Source organism: Stigmatopora argus, chromosome 6 (genome assembly GCF_051989625.1).
Source record: "Stigmatopora argus isolate UIUO_Sarg chromosome 6, RoL_Sarg_1.0, whole genome shotgun sequence".
Classification (NCBI taxonomy): domain Eukaryota; kingdom Metazoa; phylum Chordata; class Actinopteri; order Syngnathiformes; family Syngnathidae; genus Stigmatopora; species Stigmatopora argus.
The window spans coordinates 8,283,081-8,302,794 of record NC_135392.1 but is presented as its reverse complement, the minus strand read 5'-3'; the positions used below and the strand labels follow the sequence as shown (position 1 = coordinate 8,302,794).

The 19,714-nt window shown below is 37.7% G+C and overlaps 2 protein-coding genes across 6 annotated transcripts; one reads left to right on the top strand and one right to left on the bottom strand.

Annotated features, from left to right (window-relative positions):
* Positions 1 to 273: 273 nt before the first annotated feature.
* LOC144075945 (adenosine receptor A1-like) lies at positions 274 to 16,501 on the bottom strand. 5 transcript variants are annotated; one of them, XR_013300680.1, is made up of 7 exons: positions 15,938 to 16,501; positions 14,161 to 14,455; positions 12,403 to 13,474; positions 853 to 930; positions 659 to 759; positions 506 to 542; positions 274 to 289 (listed from the first exon to the last, which is right to left on the bottom strand). XR_013300680.1 is itself a non-coding variant. In XM_077603412.1 (3 exons), exons 1-3 carry the CDS (start codon positions 16,258 to 16,260, stop codon positions 13,085 to 13,087), a joined length of 1,008 nt encoding a protein of 335 aa, XP_077459538.1. In that variant the 5' UTR covers positions 16,261 to 16,501; the 3' UTR covers positions 10,820 to 13,084. The 5 variants fall into 5 exon arrangements, 1 of the variants encoding a protein (XP_077459538.1); XR_013300682.1 differs by lacking the exons at positions 274 to 289; positions 12,403 to 13,474; positions 14,161 to 14,455; positions 15,938 to 16,501 and adding an exon at positions 1,766 to 2,425 and having other exon boundaries at positions 379 to 542; XR_013300683.1 differs by lacking the exons at positions 274 to 289; positions 12,403 to 13,474; positions 14,161 to 14,455; positions 15,938 to 16,501 and adding an exon at positions 1,171 to 1,740 and having other exon boundaries at positions 379 to 542.
* Positions 6,269 to 9,800, top strand: LOC144075946 (uncharacterized). The gene is made up of 4 exons (XM_077603413.1): positions 6,269 to 6,471; positions 7,409 to 7,527; positions 8,049 to 8,273; positions 9,152 to 9,800. Exons 1-4 carry the CDS (start codon positions 6,333 to 6,335, stop codon positions 9,182 to 9,184), a joined length of 516 nt encoding a protein of 171 aa, XP_077459539.1. The 5' UTR covers positions 6,269 to 6,332; the 3' UTR covers positions 9,185 to 9,800.
* Positions 16,502 to 19,714: the final 3,213 nt, after the last annotated feature.

The following is a 19,714-nucleotide window of genomic DNA, read 5'->3' as shown; positions in this document are numbered from 1 at the left end:
TTAGTAGCATTATTGGAAGGACCTTTCAGGTAAATGTCCCTTTTGATTATGACAGAAGATATCTAACTAATTTGTTTTTTTTCCTTCCAGATATGAACTGATGATTGCACTGCTCCATTTTTAATTGCTGGATGACCTAATTGTTGTGGAAAATAAAGCTGCTTGAAATGAAAACATGCTTGTATTCTTTTGCTGGGTAAATGAAGAATAGTACACCCATGACAATTCAAAGTTTTATTAACAGGAAAACATTCGCATCACATCCAAGTGTCATTTGTCTTTTCTCCACCTGCAAACATTGTAAAAATCTGATAGTATGCACTTAGAAAAGAATACCACATTTTTTTTTGACAAAATACTTAGGAAATACAAATTAAAAAAAAAAAAGACCCATGAAAGGCTTTTAGGTCTTTTTTTCCACCAAGTGTTTTAAAAAAGACAATTGCTGCTCAAATCTCCTTTATTTGTTGGCTTAAAGATTTAAGAAAATGAAGATCCTCCTTACCTTAGGGATCTGGCCACCATGAGCCAGAGAACTCTACCTATAAGAGGGGGGTAAATTGCAACTTTAGTCAGTGAAATCTCACCATGGAAATAAAATAGATGTGATTAAGCTTTAAATTTGGATGAATACTCTACAATAAACAAATACATTTACCTCTCAGAAGCCTGCCAGCATTTTCTCCAAAGTGCACAATTTAGAGATGCCACATCGTCAAGGAAGATCACTTGGACACACCCCAGAGTCTAGACGCAGGCCTGATGTGTTCAAAAAAAATGCAAAAGTTATCATATATAGACACTGCAGACTCAAAAGAAAGGCTTAGGTTTCTTTTTTGGAACTAATTTTACCTTGATCTGGCCCAGTCTGCTCTCCTGTAACCTCAAGGCTGTGTGTTGTGGACAGGCAGGAAGAGCTCCACATTCATGCTAAACAGGGAAAACTTCATTTAACCACGTTATTTGGGAATTGCAAAACAATTACTACAGGAAAGAGAAATCTTACAAGAAATTTAATTAACGATCAAGATCAAGAATGAATGAAAATAAGTTAGCAAGTGCTCCGAGTTATTTTGTTATTTGCAGATGTTAGAATAATGATTCAAACCTTTTAAATCATTAGTAATATTTAATTAAAATAGGAAAACATCTTTCAACATATCTGCTTACAACTTGCAAGGAGTTGCCTTGTGACGTCGTCTCAGTCCACAAGGCATTCTGAATTGCAGTAACTGAATCATTGTATTAAATATACAGACTGAGGTGAACAACTAGGAGAAAGTTGGCTTAACTATTTTTGTATCAATATTTTTTTGGGTGAAAACAGAACAATAACAAATTGGAAACAGGCGTTTAGCACTCGCAGTGAAAACTATTATTACAACAACACATCAGGAACTAAGTCGAGCCTATGGATGTCATTTTAGAGTGAGCATTTACCCAACAAACTGTGCGTTGATGTCTCAGCTTTGTGTGAATTAAATTAAAAAGACACACGACAGCACGAATCAATAATGGAGAGAAAACGGGCAACATACTTTTTAAATCAAATGGGGAGCGTCGTCGTGACGCTAATGCTAACTAGCCACAGGCGGCACACTGTAGCTGGGGAAAGGGGCCCAAACTTAATTCGTCGACGGTGTGTTCACCCTGGCATTAAACTAACAGATTTGTTGGCGTTTTAGTCTCAATTGATTCCTAACAAATCTCCCGGTAGCGTGATAAAAATGCACTTAGGCCAGTAATTTGCCGTACGACGCCTTACCTCGTCGTGCTCGTCGTCCAACAGCATGAAAAGGATGTTCCCAAAGGGCGAGATTCTGCGCATGTGCGTAATTTACGCAGGTGCGTAACCACGCCCATATTTTTCTGCCATATTGAATGTGGAAAAGATGGTGGCTTGCTTACCGTGCTCTACAAGGTGGTTTGTACTCCCAACTCAATGTCTATCTATGTTTTGAAGATGACGTAATTAGTCGTGATTTTTGTGGTCTTGATGCTATAAAACAGTATGTGGCTGCCCTGCTATACATGGTCATTTTTTAAAGAAAAAAAGCCTTACTATACGTGGTATTTTTTTAAAAGCCTCCTTATATACATGGTCAATTATTTTTAAAGAAAAAAAGCCTTACTATACATGGTAATTTTTTTTAAGCCTTACTATACATGGTCATTTTTAAAGAAAAAAAAACCTTTCTATAGATGGTCATTTTTTTAAGTAAAAAAGCATTGCTATACATGGTCTTTCTTTTTAACAAATAAAGCTTTAGTACTCTACTGGTAATATTTTTCAATTAAAAAAAGCCTTACTCTACATCATCTTATTTTAAAGAAAAAAAGCCTTACTGCACATGGTCTATTTTTTAAAAGCCTTACTAAACATGGTCATTTAAAAAAGCCCTGCGATACATGGTCATTTTTAAAGGAAAAAAGCCTTACTATACATTGTCTTTTTTTAAAGGAAAAAAGCCTTACTATACATGGTCTTTTTTTAAAAGTAAAAAAGCCTTGCTATACATTGTCTTTTTTTTAAGCCTTACTATATACATGGTCATTTTTTAAAAGAAAAAAAAGCCTTACTTTACATGGTCATTTTTTTAAAGCAAAAAAGCCTTACTATACATCGTCTTTTTTTAAAGCCTTACTTTAAATAAAATAATTAAATACTATGTACATATAGTTTAGTCTAAAACAATTAAAGATAAGATGTTAACATTCTCACCACCAGAGAGAGGTGAAGACCCTACTGTAAGGCTTAGTATGATATTCATTGATTCATTTTCCGTAACACTTATCCTCAAAAGGGTCATAGAGGGTGCTGGAGCCCATCCCAGACAACTATGGCACTAGGCAAGGGACACCCTGAATTGGTGGTCAGCCAATCACAGGGCACAAGGACACGCACGACCATTCACGATCACACTCATACCTAGGAGCAATATAGAGTGACCAAACAGCCTACATACCAGGCATGTTTTCGGGATGTCGGAGGGAACTGGAGCCCCCGGAAAAAAACCATGCAAGCACAGTGAGAACATGCAAACTCCACACAGAAAAGTCCGAATCTGGAATCTAACCGTCAATCCCACAACTGTGAGGCCAATGCGTTAACCACTCAGCTTTTGGGCCTCCTTGTGATAATACTTTTAAATGAAAATAAATCTACATGGCACGTTTTGTACTATTTACGCAGGTGCCGTAACCACGCCCCATTTTTTTCCACTTTATTGAATGTGGAATAGATGGTGGCTTGCTTACCACGCTCCATGAGGTGATTTGTCCTCGCAACTCAATGTCTATGTTTTGAAGATGAGTAGCTCACGTGTGTCAAAGTGGCGGCCCGGGGGCCAAATCTGGCCCGCCTCATCATTTTGTGTGGCCCGGGAAAGTAAATCATGAGTGCCGACTTTCTGTTTTAGTATCAAATTAAAATGAAGAGTATAGATGTATATTACATTTCCTGATTTTCCCCCTTTTTAAATCCATTTTTTCTCTGTTTTTAGTTCAAAAATCATTTTGTAAAATCTAGAAATATATTTGAAAAAAGCTAAAATAAACATTGTTTTAGAATAATATTCAGGGATTTTAATCCAGTTCTTTTAATCCATTTATGAAAACAAAAATATCGAAATATTATATCTAAAATGGTGTGCGTGTTCTGATGTTCCGACCTGAATTTGAACCCAGGTCCCCCGCAGTGAAGCCGACACATTAACCACCAAGCCACCGGGCCACCCTCTTTCATTTGGTCCGTTCCAAAATACATTTGGTCCAAACATTTTTGTGGTAGTTCCTTTTCACATTGCAATTTTTACAAACGACCCAGGATTGGACAACAAATTTACGCATGTGTAAACATCGTTCAGTCGTTGGACAAAATGGTAAAACATGTATGAAAACAATCACAGAGTTCCAGTTTACAGCACTCAAGCCCATATTGATAGTTTGACCAACTACAAGTTTTTCAAGACATTTAGCGAATCAAAGTGTATTGATGCAACATCGATTTTGTGTGTAAATATCTAGAAAAAATTCATAAGTCCTGGTCAAATCTAGATTCATTTCACTAATGCAGGGTACGAGGAGACGGGCAACCATTTATGCTAACATTTATACCTAGTGGGCAATTCAGTGTTCAACCAACCACAGTGAGGACCCACCTGGGATTGAACCCTCGACCCCAGAACCTGCTTCTGCACTGCTTGTTTTTGTTCAGAAAAAGTAAAAGGTGCTCCCTTTGCCTTGTTTCCCTCTTGGTTGCCCTCTGCAAGCCATCATTGAGCTTTTTATTGTATTCAGAGCAACACAATACTGTTCTTGTTTATATCCTACCATGTCCATTAGCATGGCTCAGTCCTTGTGTGGAGTTAATGACTCAAGCAAGTAATTTAGATTCTGCAAGGATGGTTATTATGTAGCCCATACAAAGAAGACCTTCGAACACTTTCTATCTCTTCAAGCAGGCCAAATCAGTTTCATGCAACCAGGAGTAATTACTACAGCACCGGGGCAACTAATTTCCGTGTCCTTTTGGTCAATACCAGGAATTTGTGACAATTATGACATTGAAGAGTACTGGACCCTGGGTGCCACTCGAGGACAAAGTTTGATTGATTTTTTTTTAACTCTCATTTGCATTTCCATCCTGTACTCCGTAATTGTAAAATAAATGGCCCTCATCAATGTCTCACTACTATTCTGCCATCTAAAGGTGCCTTTTTTTGTGGCATGTGAAGGTCTTTTCATGTTTTTATTTCTCTGCTTTTTCATTCTACATTACACATGATATTATACATCAATCAATGAAAATGTATCTGGTTTGAGACAGAGTTAATATCAAGCTTGGTGAGGTCAAATGTTGCTCGGCCAAGGTCCTCAGTAGAACTGATCCAGAATGGCCACTAGAGGTAGGAAATAGACGTCAAAAGAATGGTATCATAATGTTTTTTTTAAATCTAATTAATATGACATTGTGTGGTCCACAGTAGAAGGTAGTTGGTAACTATAAATATTCACAACAAAGTTATAGGAGGAAAGTGGCAAACTCAATAATTCATTAAAGGACTTGGAATTCCACAAGTGTTTCTTCCAATGGGTCACTGAAGTTCAAAATTATAATGTGATCCAAGAACTTTGAAATCCTAAGTAGGTTTTCAAGTGATATCGTCTGACTGTCAATTTGTATATTTTTAATGATTTATGAACTACATCGTCAAAAGAGGATTTGCAGCTAAATGAATAACTCCTATTTAATTATTGATGCGATAGAACACAATCCAGAAACAATGAAGTACTGCATATGAACAATCCATGTATGAGATGGAGTAGAGTGCAATCTAATGTCTTAAACTTAATTAGGGGGACAAATGAGGGGGGGTTATTTGTCTGGAGGAAGGATTTCATGACTCCTGAAACTGCTTCAATTGCAGTAAGAAAATAATAATAACAATCATAATGATCATAATAATAATAACAATAATACCAATAATAATAAAAATAATAATAATAGTATATCTGCCCTTTTCATTACTCTCACTCATTAAATGTTAACATATTACTTAAAAAAGAAAGAAAGAAAAAATATAAAGGTTATGAATATTTTTATATTTTACAGCCCTTATTACTGCTGGAACACTGTAAAAAGTTTTACTCCTAAAGGATGGCTCCTGTGCCATTTGTTGACACAGTGTTGCCATCTCTACCAATGATATTACATACAGTAGTTTTATGGAGTGTCTTTTAAAATGACTTCCTTTTATGAGATTGCTGCAAAGTCAGCACTACAACCACTGATAGTACCCTATTACAATTACGCAATAAAAACGATTACAAAGAGAAATGTGGGTCATTGTAGAAAAATGTTGGGCCAGGGTATAATATAATAAGGAACGACGCGCAAAATATCACATGCAGGAAAATACTTCCATCTTCTGGCGTAAATGGGGTACTGCGCATTGAGACAGAATGAGCGTGTTTTGTTTTGTTTTTGTCTTTTAGTGCTACAACCTACCATTAAATATAATAGCAAAGACTTTAATAGACTTCTCTGAATAATTAGGAATGCTTATAACGTGATTTTTTTTGTAAACCAATTATGGTTATATTTCATTTTGAACAAATGAAATGATCATTTGTTTCATTTCACAGATCTTGAATGCACTAACTATTTCTTTATAGGATTCCAATTTACTCAAAACATCACCATGACACATAATTGGAGGTATTAATAAGAATCAGTAGAGGTCAGCAGAAGCATGAAAGTACAGTGGCAAAGAAGAAGAAGAAAAAGAAGAAGTCCACCCATTCGCACTGCCGTGCTTGCTTGATCAACAATGGCTCCTCTAAAATTGTCTACAATAGAGCGGCAAACCTTTCAAATTATCCAACAGCTTTTTGCCGAGGATGATGTCGACGGAATTGCCTGCCGGCAGTTCAGCGATCAATTGGAGACCGATGGTCCATTGTCCGAAGGTAAATTTACAATGGAGAGTTTTCTTTTAATGCTTATTATATAATGTTTAGATTTTTTTCTTTTAAATGTTAATTACACTATGAGTGAATGCTACAATTTTCACAGAGTCTTAGAGAAATACATGGTAAGTATTTCTCCAAATGAAACTGAAATGTCAGGTGAACCACAATAATTTAGTTACACAAACCTGGGCAATCCGGTCCTCTGTGGGTGCAGGTTTTTGTTCCAACCGGTCCAGCACAGACAGTTTAACAAATTAGATTTCTACAGAAACAAAAGGCACCTGACTGCAATCCACTGATTGCACTTCTAAAATACCAGATTGGTGGAAAGGTTTCCTCTTGTGGGTTGGAACGAAAACCCGGACCCACTGCGGCTCTATGTGGAATTCATTTAACAGGTCTGATTTAGTAGAAATGGGTGTGACCCAGGAAACAATGGACGGACACGACAGTGTTGCCAGAAAGGGTGTGTCAAAGTCTCCAGGCGGGAGAGAAATGCATTGGCGGAGTTAGTTAATTTTCTCATCTCATCTGATCTCATTTTCTGAACCGCTTAATCCTCACTAGTGTCGCAGGGGGTGCTGGAGCCAATCCCAGCTGACTCCGGGCCAGAGGCGGGGGACACCCTGAATTGGTGGCCAGCCAATCGCAGGGCAGAGGGAGACAAACAACCATTCACGCTCACACTCATACCTAGGGGCATTTTAGAGTGTCCAATCAGCCTACCCTGCATGTCTTTGGGATGTGGGAGGAGACCAGAGTACCCAGAGAAAAGTTATCCTCAATACTGATGGGGTAATTTTAGTACAGTATCACTGCCGATGCTAGTCGACTATTGGTCTTATGCCCCAGCACCCAAAAAAAGCAATTTAGATTTGAATTTTGATTTTTACCCAATTTTATGTGAATTTATATCTAAACGTCTTTCTTTCAGAGGATCACTTCGACCCAGTTCCAATAGCGGCGACACTGAGAGGAATGGCAGATTCTATGAATCAAGATCCACAATTTCAAGCTTCCCTATCTGAACTAAAGATTGCATTTGGACAAGAGGTACATCCACAATAAACACATCTTTTCCACTTATTGAATCATGTAAACCCACATATTTTAAGTGCTATGCTCAGGTAATTTTCGGAACAAGTCTGGCAATTATTGTATATTTAAAAATGTAAACAACAGAACGAGTGTAAATAAAAAATAAGTGGCCCATTTGGGTGATATTTCTCATAAGTTACACCCTGAGCTAAATAAATCAACAGTAACATTATGGAATCTTAATAAGAAAAAAAATCAACAAGTGAAACTGCTACTTTTGAACCTTTAGCAGCAATAATCTGAATGAAAATGGCACATAATTGTCCAAGCTTCGATTCTTTTGCTAGTGATATTGTCATATCCAAATTTTCAACAGAAAGTGCATATCTTCTCATCAAAAAGTCAGTCTAAATTGGCATATGAAATCCAAATGATGTTCACTAACAGCCCTTTATCAGATGATTTTGTGTGGACAAATAAATAAAACAATGTAAGATATGTATTCTTTTTAATGACTATTTGAATCCTCCCCACAGGTTGTAGATGGAGCCTTTGGTCGTGGCGTCGATGCCTTGTTGCAGACCCAGATCTCTCAGAGGGTACCTGATGCGGCCCTGGAAGAAGGGCTCATCAAAGTTTCCATTGCTTTTGGGCTTTATTTAAAGGAATCGTGGCCTGAGCTGAAAACCAAAATCCAATGTGCTATGACCACGTTCCTCCAGAGCCGCGTTACCACGTGGGTAATCCAGCAAGGTGGCTGGGTAAGTCGATCTATTATTATCTGACATTCTTTCACTTCAAATGCACTTTTAGGGTTGAAGTTAAGAATAAAGTAAGTTGTGTACCTGTATTGGGGGGGGGGGGGGGGGGGGGAAGTCACAAATTACTCTTCTGCCATTATTCCACTGTTATACGAGTTTGTTTATTCACTTGAGATTAAGCAGTCAGTTCAAAGTAGGAGGCAAACATCTGCCCAAATATCTTCCAATACATCACTCTTGACAAGAAAAACCCAGAACTATGATGCGATAATGATAAATCAGATTTATGATCCCCAAAAGCCATCAAGTGCCAGCTTTTTGCAGGAGATAGGAACTATGCCAATGTAAGAAAAACTGCTTTCCAACGTTTTGGTTTTTACCCAAATGTAACTTTTTCTAATCATAGGACAAAGCTACGTGAACAAATGTAATTAGTAGTTAAAATTATTCCATTCTAAAAAACTTATTTTACGAATGTTTGCAAATGGACTAGTTTGATTAACACGCCAGTGCAATATTAAGTCATTAAACCCAACTTTTGGCTTTCTAAATCTAATAATGTCGATGAGGGAATATGTAGTGGTAATGTAGACTTGACAGGTTAGTAGCAGTAGCTGTATGACTTTTATTAAGAAATCAGATTAACAACAAGTCCAAGGCTCCACAAGATGGCACTGAAGAAATACCAAATGGAACCCAAAGTTGCGACCGGTACGATCAGTTCGTGTCAATAAGAAGTTATCAATACATATTGCGTCCATCTATAAATAAAGTCACTGCTTTTATTAAGTCTGCTATAACCAGGGTGCAAGGAGTCTAATCCATTTCTGTAAGAAGGATTGGTGTTTTAGCATGTTTCCTTGCTTTCTTTCTTTCAGGAAAAAGTCAGCGAGGACATAGGAAACATTTGATGGACTGTTTGTGGATTAACTTGAACATCAATGCTGCACCAAGAAAACTTGAAGAGCCATTACTTGAACTGTTATAACATTCTCAAATAACAGGTGTTAGATGCTGGTTGAAAGTTATTGTTTCAATAGTCAGTGTGGAGCACAAATGATGTGAAATTTAAACTTATACACCCCTTTTTTTTACTTAAATGTGTTTTGGTAGTCCAGTACTATTTCATTTACATTTATTGTTATGTTAATGAAGTACTGTGTGCTCCAATGTTACATTAAATTGTATCTAAATGTATTTTCTAATGCACAATTGTCAAGGTGTCGTACCTTCTTGCTAACAGTGTAAAATTTCAGGTGAGTGCCTCATGTAATGTCAGCTATATAAATGGTACAACTTTCAACCTGTGATTGTTTCTTTTGAGGAAGAAAACAGATGTTTACATCATTGTGTGTAATATATGCAATGTATTTTAATTAGGCACAGTGATTCTTCAAAAGGTAGAAAAATGTTTGTTAGTTAAATCCTTCATAAATAACATTTAATATTCCAGTCACTATCAGACACCAAAGTGCTCTTTTTGTGTTTTTGTGATTCCTGTAAATAAAAAAATTGAAAAAACTTGAATTTTATGATCTGAAAGAAGCACTCATTTAATCTAATCTCTGTCAATTGAATTAAAGAACATGAAACTTGAAAAAAAATGTATCCCAGACTTAATATTTCAAACACTTAGGACTGTTACAGTAGCACTGTAACCCCCAGTAACACAAATTTTACTTGAAAAAAAATAGACTAATCTGTCCCAGTTGCATGTAATTAAAATGATCAGTCTTAAAATAATCATGTTTTGTAACAATTGAACAGCTATTGCCAGATAAGTGAAAGTCTAAGTTTATAATATCACTGAATTTATGGTATGATGCCAAAGTAATTTATCACTTTTAATCCATGTATGCATGTATTCATTTATGATATAAACAAACAGCAACACTACATCTTGATCGCTGCATTGTAAATTTAGAGTCAAATAAACATCTTTCCTAAGTAGTATGCTGTGTACTGTATTATTAAAGAATGTACTGTGTTACATCATTGGAATATTTAAAGTTTTTCCCCTTTTAAGAAGAATATTATTCAATATTTCTGATTGATTAATGAGGCAAAAAGAATGCAACTAGAAAACATGTTATTTTTAGTGTACATTGTCATCTGTGGCCTCAATTCCTATCATGCCAACAGAAATGTTTTAGTATTTTCCCAAACTGATGCTTGACACATCTTCAACATGAGTGTTTTCCCCCCAGCTGTCCTTCTCTGACCATGTTAAAATCTTATACATTTCAATTAAAACAACAAAGAACCACTCCCCAGTCCATACGGTGTCATTCAACTTGAATATATTCATTATAAAAGAGTAAATAAGATTAGGAAAGTTCATGCAATATATAAATGTGGTTTGGTTGTGAGAACTTGGATGCAAAACAAATATTCACTTTACTCCTGGCAAAGGGCAAACTATTAAAATAGCTGATGGTGTCCATGTGGTAAACTGTTCTACATTTGGCATGTGTCTGAAACAGAAACTTCAGCTGGTGTATTATATTGGTACAATATATAACAATAAGTCAACCATAGAACTAGAATCTGTTAAAATAGGCAACTTTATTTCTCCTTGGGTAGGGTGATTTGCTTTTGATTTTTTTTTATCCTGCTGAAGGCTTCTCATGTTGTTTGCGGTAGTGTCTACACTACACACATCTTCATCGGTTCCAGTTAGTCTTTGAAATGTAATTGGTAGAATTCTAAGAATCAATACGCTTCAATCCTCGGCGCCGAATTGTTTTCATTTTTGTTTTAATACAATCTGATTAAATAATTGTCTACTTATTGTCACCTGTAATTAGCCAGTAGAGGGCATGCACCCACTACAAGTCACGGCCTTAGCCTGTAGTAGCACATGAGTGCTTGTTAATTCTAATGTGAAACTTTGTAATTGATCTTATTTACCACATGAAATCAAACATTTGGGATTGCTTGGCTTCAACTTTTTTTGTCTTTTGTAGTATGACAAGCATTAGACATGAAAAAAAAACATTAAATGTCCAAGTGAAACCTAGCAGGCTGTTAGTAAAATCATTTGCATATTCAACTGCTAATCACTGGCCATCTGTACTTGTATTGAAAAAAAATCAGTTTTTTTGCTGTTATGACATGAAACCAGTCGCATTATTACAAACACCTAGAAACAGGATAACTTAAATTTCACACAATTAGTATATCTGAAGCAAATCTGCATATATTGTTTTCATGACATTAAAGCGAGAGAATTGCAATGTGGTAATATAATCATTCATCTTTCACTGGATTAAATTCACCAGCACTAAAACTTTTGAATAGTTAATACAGTTATGGTCAGTGTCTAACTGTAATAGTAAGCACTGGTACAATACAGAATAATCACACAGCACATAGGTCTTATGATATTTAATTATGAGAAAAATAACTTTTCTCAGTGTCCAATACTAATGTTCATTTCCTTAAATGCAGGGTAACTGGCATCCTTTACAAGCATAAATATTTATGGGGGAGACTACAAATACATTATTTTATGATTAGATTGTTATTGTGTGACACTGTTTCCGCAAACCATATGTAATGTTCTAATACAGAAATACAGTTACACCAGAAATGATGAATATTCAAAAAAAAATCAGTTTAAAGTATATCCAATGAATGGGTTCCATTAAGGTGGAAATGACAGCATGCATAAAATTGCAAGACACTAATGCCCCTTTTTCAATTTTAGATAAAATTATTCATTTTCAGTCTATGTAAAGGAAGCCAATCTTGTTATACAGTTTAATAGTATTCCAAAATCTGGAACATTTATGCTTTTCCAAAAGAATATATTTGCCCATATTTGTCACCTCAAATATCCCTTGTCTCTTTACTTTCTTGGATCATTTCCAGCCAGATGATACCCACAGCTCCAATTCAAAAGTCAGCCTAGGATCTGAATAATTTTGGGCACAGCTGTCTGAAATTCCATCTACCCTACCCTCGCATCTTCACATTTATTCACATTAGTCCAATCTGTTCAGTAACAAAAAAGTGCACAAACAAAATGGTCTCCTGAAATTCCTAACTTCTTTTGTGGGAGACAGTGACATTGTATTTCTTACAACAATGGAAAAAAACATTGTAGTACAGTTCACAAATGTGTTACCTGAAAGAGTCTATCTTGATGTTTTCCAGATCTCCCTCCACCAACACAAATAATCTGGATCGGTATGAGGCTTCTGGACAGCTTTCTGATGAGTTGATCATTTGACTCAGGTGTGGACTGGATAGGAGCTCTCAAGGACCGGACTTGGCCACGCCTACTATAAGAGCACGTGAATGATGGGAAACTGAGTCATTGTGACATGAGCACAGCTCACTAAACTACATTGCATCATTTCCTATTCACTTCTGCATTTTCCCCTCATCCTAGTGTCTCTCAAAGCATCTGCTTGTCTCACATAAATGTGTTTCCCTCATTACTTGTAATGTCTATGCCACTTCCTATTGTTCATGCACATAAATGTGCATCACCAGTTTAATTGTTGGGAAAAAATAATTCAGTTACTAAGAAGGGTATAAACTACTGTATTACGCCCCTTATCCAATATGACATCACCAAGTTGTGGTGCACGTCGAGACATAAATAAAAACATTCCCCTTTGAGTCACTCTGATTTGTCAATTTATCCTCATAAGGAGAGTTCTCAGAGGGATTAGGTCCACAGTAGAAGCCTTTAAATAAGGTCCTTTTGTAATCCCTAGAGTTTTGAGCAAAAAAATCCTCATTACGACAGTGAAAAACACTGGAGTGAGACAATATATATTATACACATGTCTTGTGAAAGATCACACATCATCGTCGTCATCGTAATCTTCATTGTGCTTCTGCCTCCTGATAGTGTTCTGTGTTCTCCGACTTTCATTCTGAGAAAGCTGAGCAACAGGATCTCGACAGAGGACGTACTGATGCCAAATTTTCCAAAAGGCGGTGCGGAATTTCTTAATGCGGAAAGCATATACGATGGGATTGACAGCAGAGTTGCCGTGGGTTAGGAGGATGGCAATGAAAATGAGGGATGCTGGTTTGTCACACTTGGGGCAAAAGAGTGTGATGCAGTTGAGGATGTGAAGTGGGAGCCAGCTAACAGCGAAGAGTAAAAGAACAAGAGCCAAGGATTTGGCAAGCTTGAGCTCTTTGCCGAAGTAATGACTGGGGTCTACATGGCTCACTGTCACCTGCACAAAGACAAAGTATACACTACAATGTCAGCATATCGGGAGGAGACACAGTTTATGCATTTATAAGACCGCATGAGTTAAAGGGGGGAAAAATATCTTCAGAATTGTCAGTGCTGTCTTCATTTTTTTAACATAGTAGTTGGAATATCAATTATGTGCCTATATAGTGTAGTTAAAAATTCCTTTAATCTAAGGGCAAGAAAATAATGATATATAGAATGAATTATAATTCAGTCACCAATATCAATTCCCCGAGTACGGGATGAATAAAGTTTAATCTAATGTAATCCAATCTAATATAAACCATACTTTAATCTGATACACATAAATGTTGATGTCAACTAATTAATGAATAAAATACATAACAAAATAGTTTTCTAATGATTTAAAATTCAGTATTTTCACATTATCCATGAACTTTTTTTAATCAATACATTCAAAACAATACTTGTAACATCATTTATGTATATTTATACACATTTTACATTAAAAATGTAAATCCAAAAAGGGAAAGTAAAGAACCTTGGTTTATTCAATAACGGGACGTCCCTTCGATCATCTGTAAAATGTCTAGTTTCTTACAGCAGGTATAAGAGCCATTTTCTCTTAATATTATCTGTGATACTGTGAGATTACAGCAAATTCATTTTCTGCAAGTTTACACATATAAAGGATGTGCTTACCTTCCTGTTGAGCTGTTTATGAATCACATAGAAAATTTCCACATAGATGAGCAGCATGAGGAGTAGTGGGGGGAGCACCCAGCCAAAGAAGTTGAAGTAGACCATGTAGTCCATGCTGATGACCGTCTCAAAACGGCACTCCACCACGAGATCGTCACTGACAAGGGAGCGATTCTCACGGAGATGTCGTAAGTTATTCCACCCGAACATAGGTGTGAGGCCCACTAGGATAGACACCAGCCAACACAGCAACACTGCCAAACCGGCCCGCTGAGGAGTCACTACTCGCTTGTAGCTGTAGTAAAAATGAGAATGGCAAGGTGTTTTCATGTCTTGGGAAGTTCATTCGAATTAATGACACAACACGGTAAGCTAAGGTGTACTTGTAGCGATAATCAAACAATTAGAGGCACTTTAAATAGTGGCTGCTGTGTGAAAACTCACGGATAACATCGAGTTTGTATGCGAGTGTTTCAATTTGAACAGAGGCAGGCACCCAGTTAGAATTTAAGAACCCGTGTGTATGACTATTATCTCCATTTTACTTCCCTTTTCAAAATATTCAATTGTTCCACTGGTAAAAGTTCTTGGTCACATTTAAGGTGAAAAAAAGGTTGGTAAAATATCAGTCTCATTTTTTCTTATATACACCTATATTTCAAAATACCTGGGTACACAATACACAATACAAGGGTGTTTTATCCATTGTAAATGCTGAATGAAAAAGGCAAACAAACCTTGCAGCAACCATAGAAAATAAAGACTACCTTTAAAAATCCAGAATGTGCAGACATTCTCAAAATGATTTTCACTGGTGTTTTGTGTCACTTTCCAGTATGAGAAATTATGTAATGCAACAAGCGTGAACCTATTGACCAATCATGCATCCTTTGTTCTGATTATTCCAGCCCTATTGTCACTCATGATTTTTTTACAGGATGGCATTGTTAACATTTTGCAAAATTTAAGCCACATTGAGTTAAAATATTCTGTTGCGTTTCATGTAACTTGTAGTTCCTCCTCCGCATGTCTGTGCAAGCAGTGAATGTTTCCTGTTAAGTAATTTTAGCATGCTGTCAAGTTGTAGTTTTGGCACTAAGCCATTCACAAAACTTGTGCACACCTAAAGGTCTTTCTGAATGTAACACCTAAAAAGGTTCCATATTTTAGTGATTATTAAAGGGTCCGAATCATTTATTTATTTTATTCACCTGTATTATCAGAAGTCGAGGGTTCGATCCCAGGTCGTTCCTCACTGTGTGGAGTTAGCATGTTCTCCCAGGGCTTGCGTGGGTTTACTCTGGGTACCCCGGTTTCCTCCCACATCCCAAAAACATGCAGAGTAGACTGGTTGAAGACTCTAAATTGCCCCTAGATATGAGTGTGAGCGTGAATGGTAGTCTATCTCCTTGTGCTCTGTGATTGGCTGGCTGTCGATTAAAGGTGTGCGCCGCCTGGTGCCCGTAGTGAGCTAGGATAGGCTCCAGCACCCCCCGCGACCCTTGTTTGCATAAGCGGTTCAGAAAATGTTTGAATTCATTTCTAAAAGTTCCTTTAAAGCAGCAATTATGCACGCGGGTTCGATGTCAGATTGACTTTCAGATGATAACCCACATCCATGTTGCCTTGGCAACTAATTGCAAGAAACATGTCATGTTGTCAGTACAATCAACACTTAACACGTACGTATTCAGTGAAATTGACGCGTTGGAATAAAATACATTAAAAAGCGTGTGTCGCTCAGTGAATAAAATGCGCCCGTGAAGTGTCGTCCTACCTCATGGGAATTTTGACCCTCAGATAGCGGTCGATGGCGATGGCCAGCAGGGCCAGGATGGAACTTTGCGTGAGGACGAGCACCGTGCAGGCGACCAAAAGACAACTGTAGAAGTGAGTCTCCAGTCCGATACTAATGGTGATGGCGAGGGGGATCACGAGAGCCCCCACCGCAATGTCAGCCAAGGCTAGCGAGACGATGAAACAAAACGTGGTGTCCCGTAACGAGCGGTTGATGCGAACGGCCCACACCACCATCACGTTGCCGATCACCGACGAGACGGCGATGAGCAACTCCATGCCGGTGTAGACAACCCAAGACATGTCGGGGGAGGAGGAGTGAGAGTGCGCGTCGCCCAAACACTTTCCACCTCACTCCGGTAACTGAAGAAATCCTTTTTGTCCCCCCGAGGCGTCCGCTGGAATCAATCGACTTTCTTCTCTCTTTCTCCAGAACGCCATATGCGAAAGTTGCTCCACGCATTCCGCGAGGCGCTGTTGGAAGACACTGAGGGTCCCCCACACGCCCCCCTTCTGGATCTACAGTAACTGAATGAGTCACAAAGCCCCATTTGACAAAAGGAGGAGTTGAAATAATTCATCACCCGCCAGAAAATCGCAATATAAACTCTTGGAGGGTTTTAATTCGCTACCCAAATCTTGTGTAAACGTTAGTCATTTTCAATCTCGTTTTATCATGCTTGGAGATCATCAAGCAGTAGTTTGTGTCTCTTCATATGATTATGTCTCAAGCTCGTGGTATTTCTAAAGTATACTAATAAGACACTGGAATTGAAGAAATTGTTAATGATTTCCTTGAGGACAGAGTTGTTCCTCAATTTGCAGGTGTCAAATGTAAGGCCTGAGGTCATGGTGACAGATATTTATTGGTGTGGACCAATAAAGCAAATAATACGAGTCTATAAAAAAATATTTTTAAACACATAGAAATGTATCAATGCCCATTTTTTAAAATAAACTGAAAAAGTAAAACCTTCAAATGTTCAATCTGCGTGTTCTTATTCATTCATTCATTTTATGAACCGCTTTATGCTCATTATGGGGGTGCTGGAGCCTATCCCAGCATACCTAGGGGCAATTTAGAGTGTCCAATCAGCCTACCATGTGTGTCTTTGGAATGTGGGAGGAAACTAGAGTACTTTGAGAAAACCCCCACATGTAAACTCCTCACAGGTGGACCGACCTGGATTTGAACTCACGATCCCAGAGCTGTGAGGCCAATGCACTAACCACTCATCTGCCAGGCCACCACCGGCATGCTCTCAAAACCACAAAAGAGACAAGAAAAAAATAAATAAAGTCTGGTCTGACCAAGTCAATCTGTGCTTGTATGGTGCCACCCTCTGTATTTCAAATTTGAGATGCTATTAATAGACTCTATTTTTCATTCCAACTATAACCACACTGGTTTTGGCCAAACACTTCAATTTCCCTTTTAATGGAACCGATGCTGAAAACGGATTTGTTCCAAAAGTATTCATGTACTAAGGTTTTTACAACTGAATATATGAATATCTGCACAGATGGCTATCCACAAGAAATTGCGCGTAATGGAGAGAGTTGTCAGAGTCATCTTGGCACCTTGGTGTGATTTCATGGGCACTATTATTGTGAATTCACGATTAGCATCTCAGCAAGTGACAAGCGATCGCATCTTTGGCTTTGCGGCTGCTGCATCAGTTTGTGCTGTAGAAGTGACAATGAGCCTCCTTTCCCTCACCTTGAGTGTCATCTGAATGATTGATGCGTGTCTGCCTGCTCAGTAATTTCTCAGGAACTCCTTTTCTTACTCTTCACACACACAAGATTACATCCCTGCAGCGTGTTGATGACATTAATCAAAGGAGCGTGTGACTTGTTTGCTTTATAGCCTCCAAATCATGGATTATCATTCAAGTCTCAGAATTTCATTTAATCAAATATTGATGAGGGTGGCCCGGTGGCACGAATGTGGTTAGCGCATCGGCCTCGCAGCTCTGTAGTCCTGCGTTCAAGTCCAGGTCGGTCCAGCTGTGTGGAGTTTGCATGTTCTCCCTGGGCCTGTGTGGGTTTCCTTGGCGGTACTCTGGTTTGCTCCCACAGTCTCGAGAATTTTTTTACAATTAACCCTCTGGCTAATTTAAAAATATTAATGAAGCTGTTTTCATTACTGCATTCTTTTTATTACTGAACTCAGATGACATTCACACCTGTTACCATTGCAACCCTTTACTTAAAGAGTACTAAAATAACGAACTTCATTGACTGCATGCTGCCTGTTAGCAGGGGCTTTTAAAAATTCTCCAACATGACTGCCTAAAATTGGGATAAATTGATGCAGGTAGTGTTTTTTTTTTCCACAGTGCCCCCTTTTTTGTCGAGGGCTGTCAGCACGCATCTGTCTCCACGATCAGCACTATAAATGATAATGGCCCATGCTGGGAATTCAGTGTTCGACTGCAATTTCAGGTGATACATCATATCGTCTCCTGAGACATGCAACTAGATACTTTATTGGGTTGTCTTCTCATTCCAATGCATGAGGCTTAAAACATAAATGACAAGAATTTGTAATAAAGACACTGGTTGGATACATTGTCGCATTCTGTTCAGACAGAATGCGACAATGTATTGGATTTTGGTTCAACTCAAGTCATTCCATTTTAGACACACTTGTCAGCATGCAGCCTTTTTTGCACTAAATTTGGTAGCTTGTGACCTTTTGAACTCTCAGCAAAGTTACCTAACGGTTAATTGTCAAGTTTTTATTTCTTGTGGAAAACCCCCTTGTGTTTGTTCCTACACAGGCTCTTTCAGCAACAATCATCTATTTAATTTAGGTTGTCTATTTGCACATTTTAATCTGGTTTTGATCTCCTAAAAGGGCTCTCTTGGTCTACAGTCTCTAGTTCCATTCCTTGAACTGTCCAATCAAAACCTAATATAAAGAGGAGACTATTCCTTGCTTTATTTGTCTTGTATTGTCAGTTAAATCATTACAAAATCAATGGGCAAAGCTTCTTTTTGAAGCAGTTATGCTAATCACTCCATCTGTTGTACTGAAAATACATTTTTCTACTACTTAGTAAATGGTGGTCCAGTGGTGGAGTGGTTTGCAAGGCCATCTGTTTTTTCCGCTTTATTTCATAATGTCACAAATGATTAAGTGATGCATTACCACACATTTAATTTTATGCCAAAAAGTTAATGATCATAGCTTCATATTTCCAAGAAATTAGATTGATTTTGGTATTTAAACAATCATAATAGTGATGCTTTTATATAAATGATCTTTCAAGGCATACAATGGTTGCTTTGGGGCCAATTTCGAAGATGTGTGATGGCTGCAGAAACGTGATAATTTCGGAGGAGAGCGAGAACACACAGCTTCTATCAATCTTCTGCAACCTTTCACAAATGAAGAGATGTTTCAACAATTTCCCCTGCTGGGAAGAGGCGGGCATCACAAGGACTTCATTTGCACACAAGAACGTGAGTAAAGATGAAAAATGCCGTGTTCTAATGTCTACATGCTAAATATCCTTAGAGAAGAACAAAATAAATGTTGCCAGTTATGCCAAATGGTATTCCAGTCCCCCGCCAAAATACTGAGTACACCTGCATCATTTAATGTGTTATTGTTTTACAGTGGTGTAGAAGTTTTGGATACCTTATTTCAAAGGAACTACTCAGGTCACCACCACAAAATCTTTAAAAAAAAACTAAAAATAGCCTTACAATACATGGTCATTTTTTGAAGACATAAAACCCTTACTAT

Coding starts and splice junctions, on each gene's coding strand:
- LOC144075946 (XM_077603413.1), top strand. CDS start 6,333: ATGGCTCCTCTAAAATTGTCTACAATAGAGCGGCAAACCTTTCAAATT. Junction 6,472..7,408: donor CGATGGTCCATTGTCCGAAG/GTAAATTTACAA, acceptor TCTTTCTTTCAG/AGGATCACTTCGACCCAGTT. Junction 7,528..8,048: donor AGATTGCATTTGGACAAGAG/GTACATCCACAA, acceptor TCCTCCCCACAG/GTTGTAGATGGAGCCTTTGG.
- LOC144075945 (XM_077603412.1), bottom strand. CDS start 16,260: ATGTCTTGGGTTGTCTACACCGGCATGGAGTTGCTCATCGCCGTCTCG. Junction 14,456..15,937: donor AGGGTCAAAATTCCCATGAG/GTAGGACGACAC, acceptor TTTTTACTACAG/CTACAAGCGAGTAGTGACTC. Junction 13,475..14,160: donor ATAAACAGCTCAACAGGAAG/GTAAGCACATCC, acceptor GTCTTTGTGCAG/GTGACAGTGAGCCATGTAGA.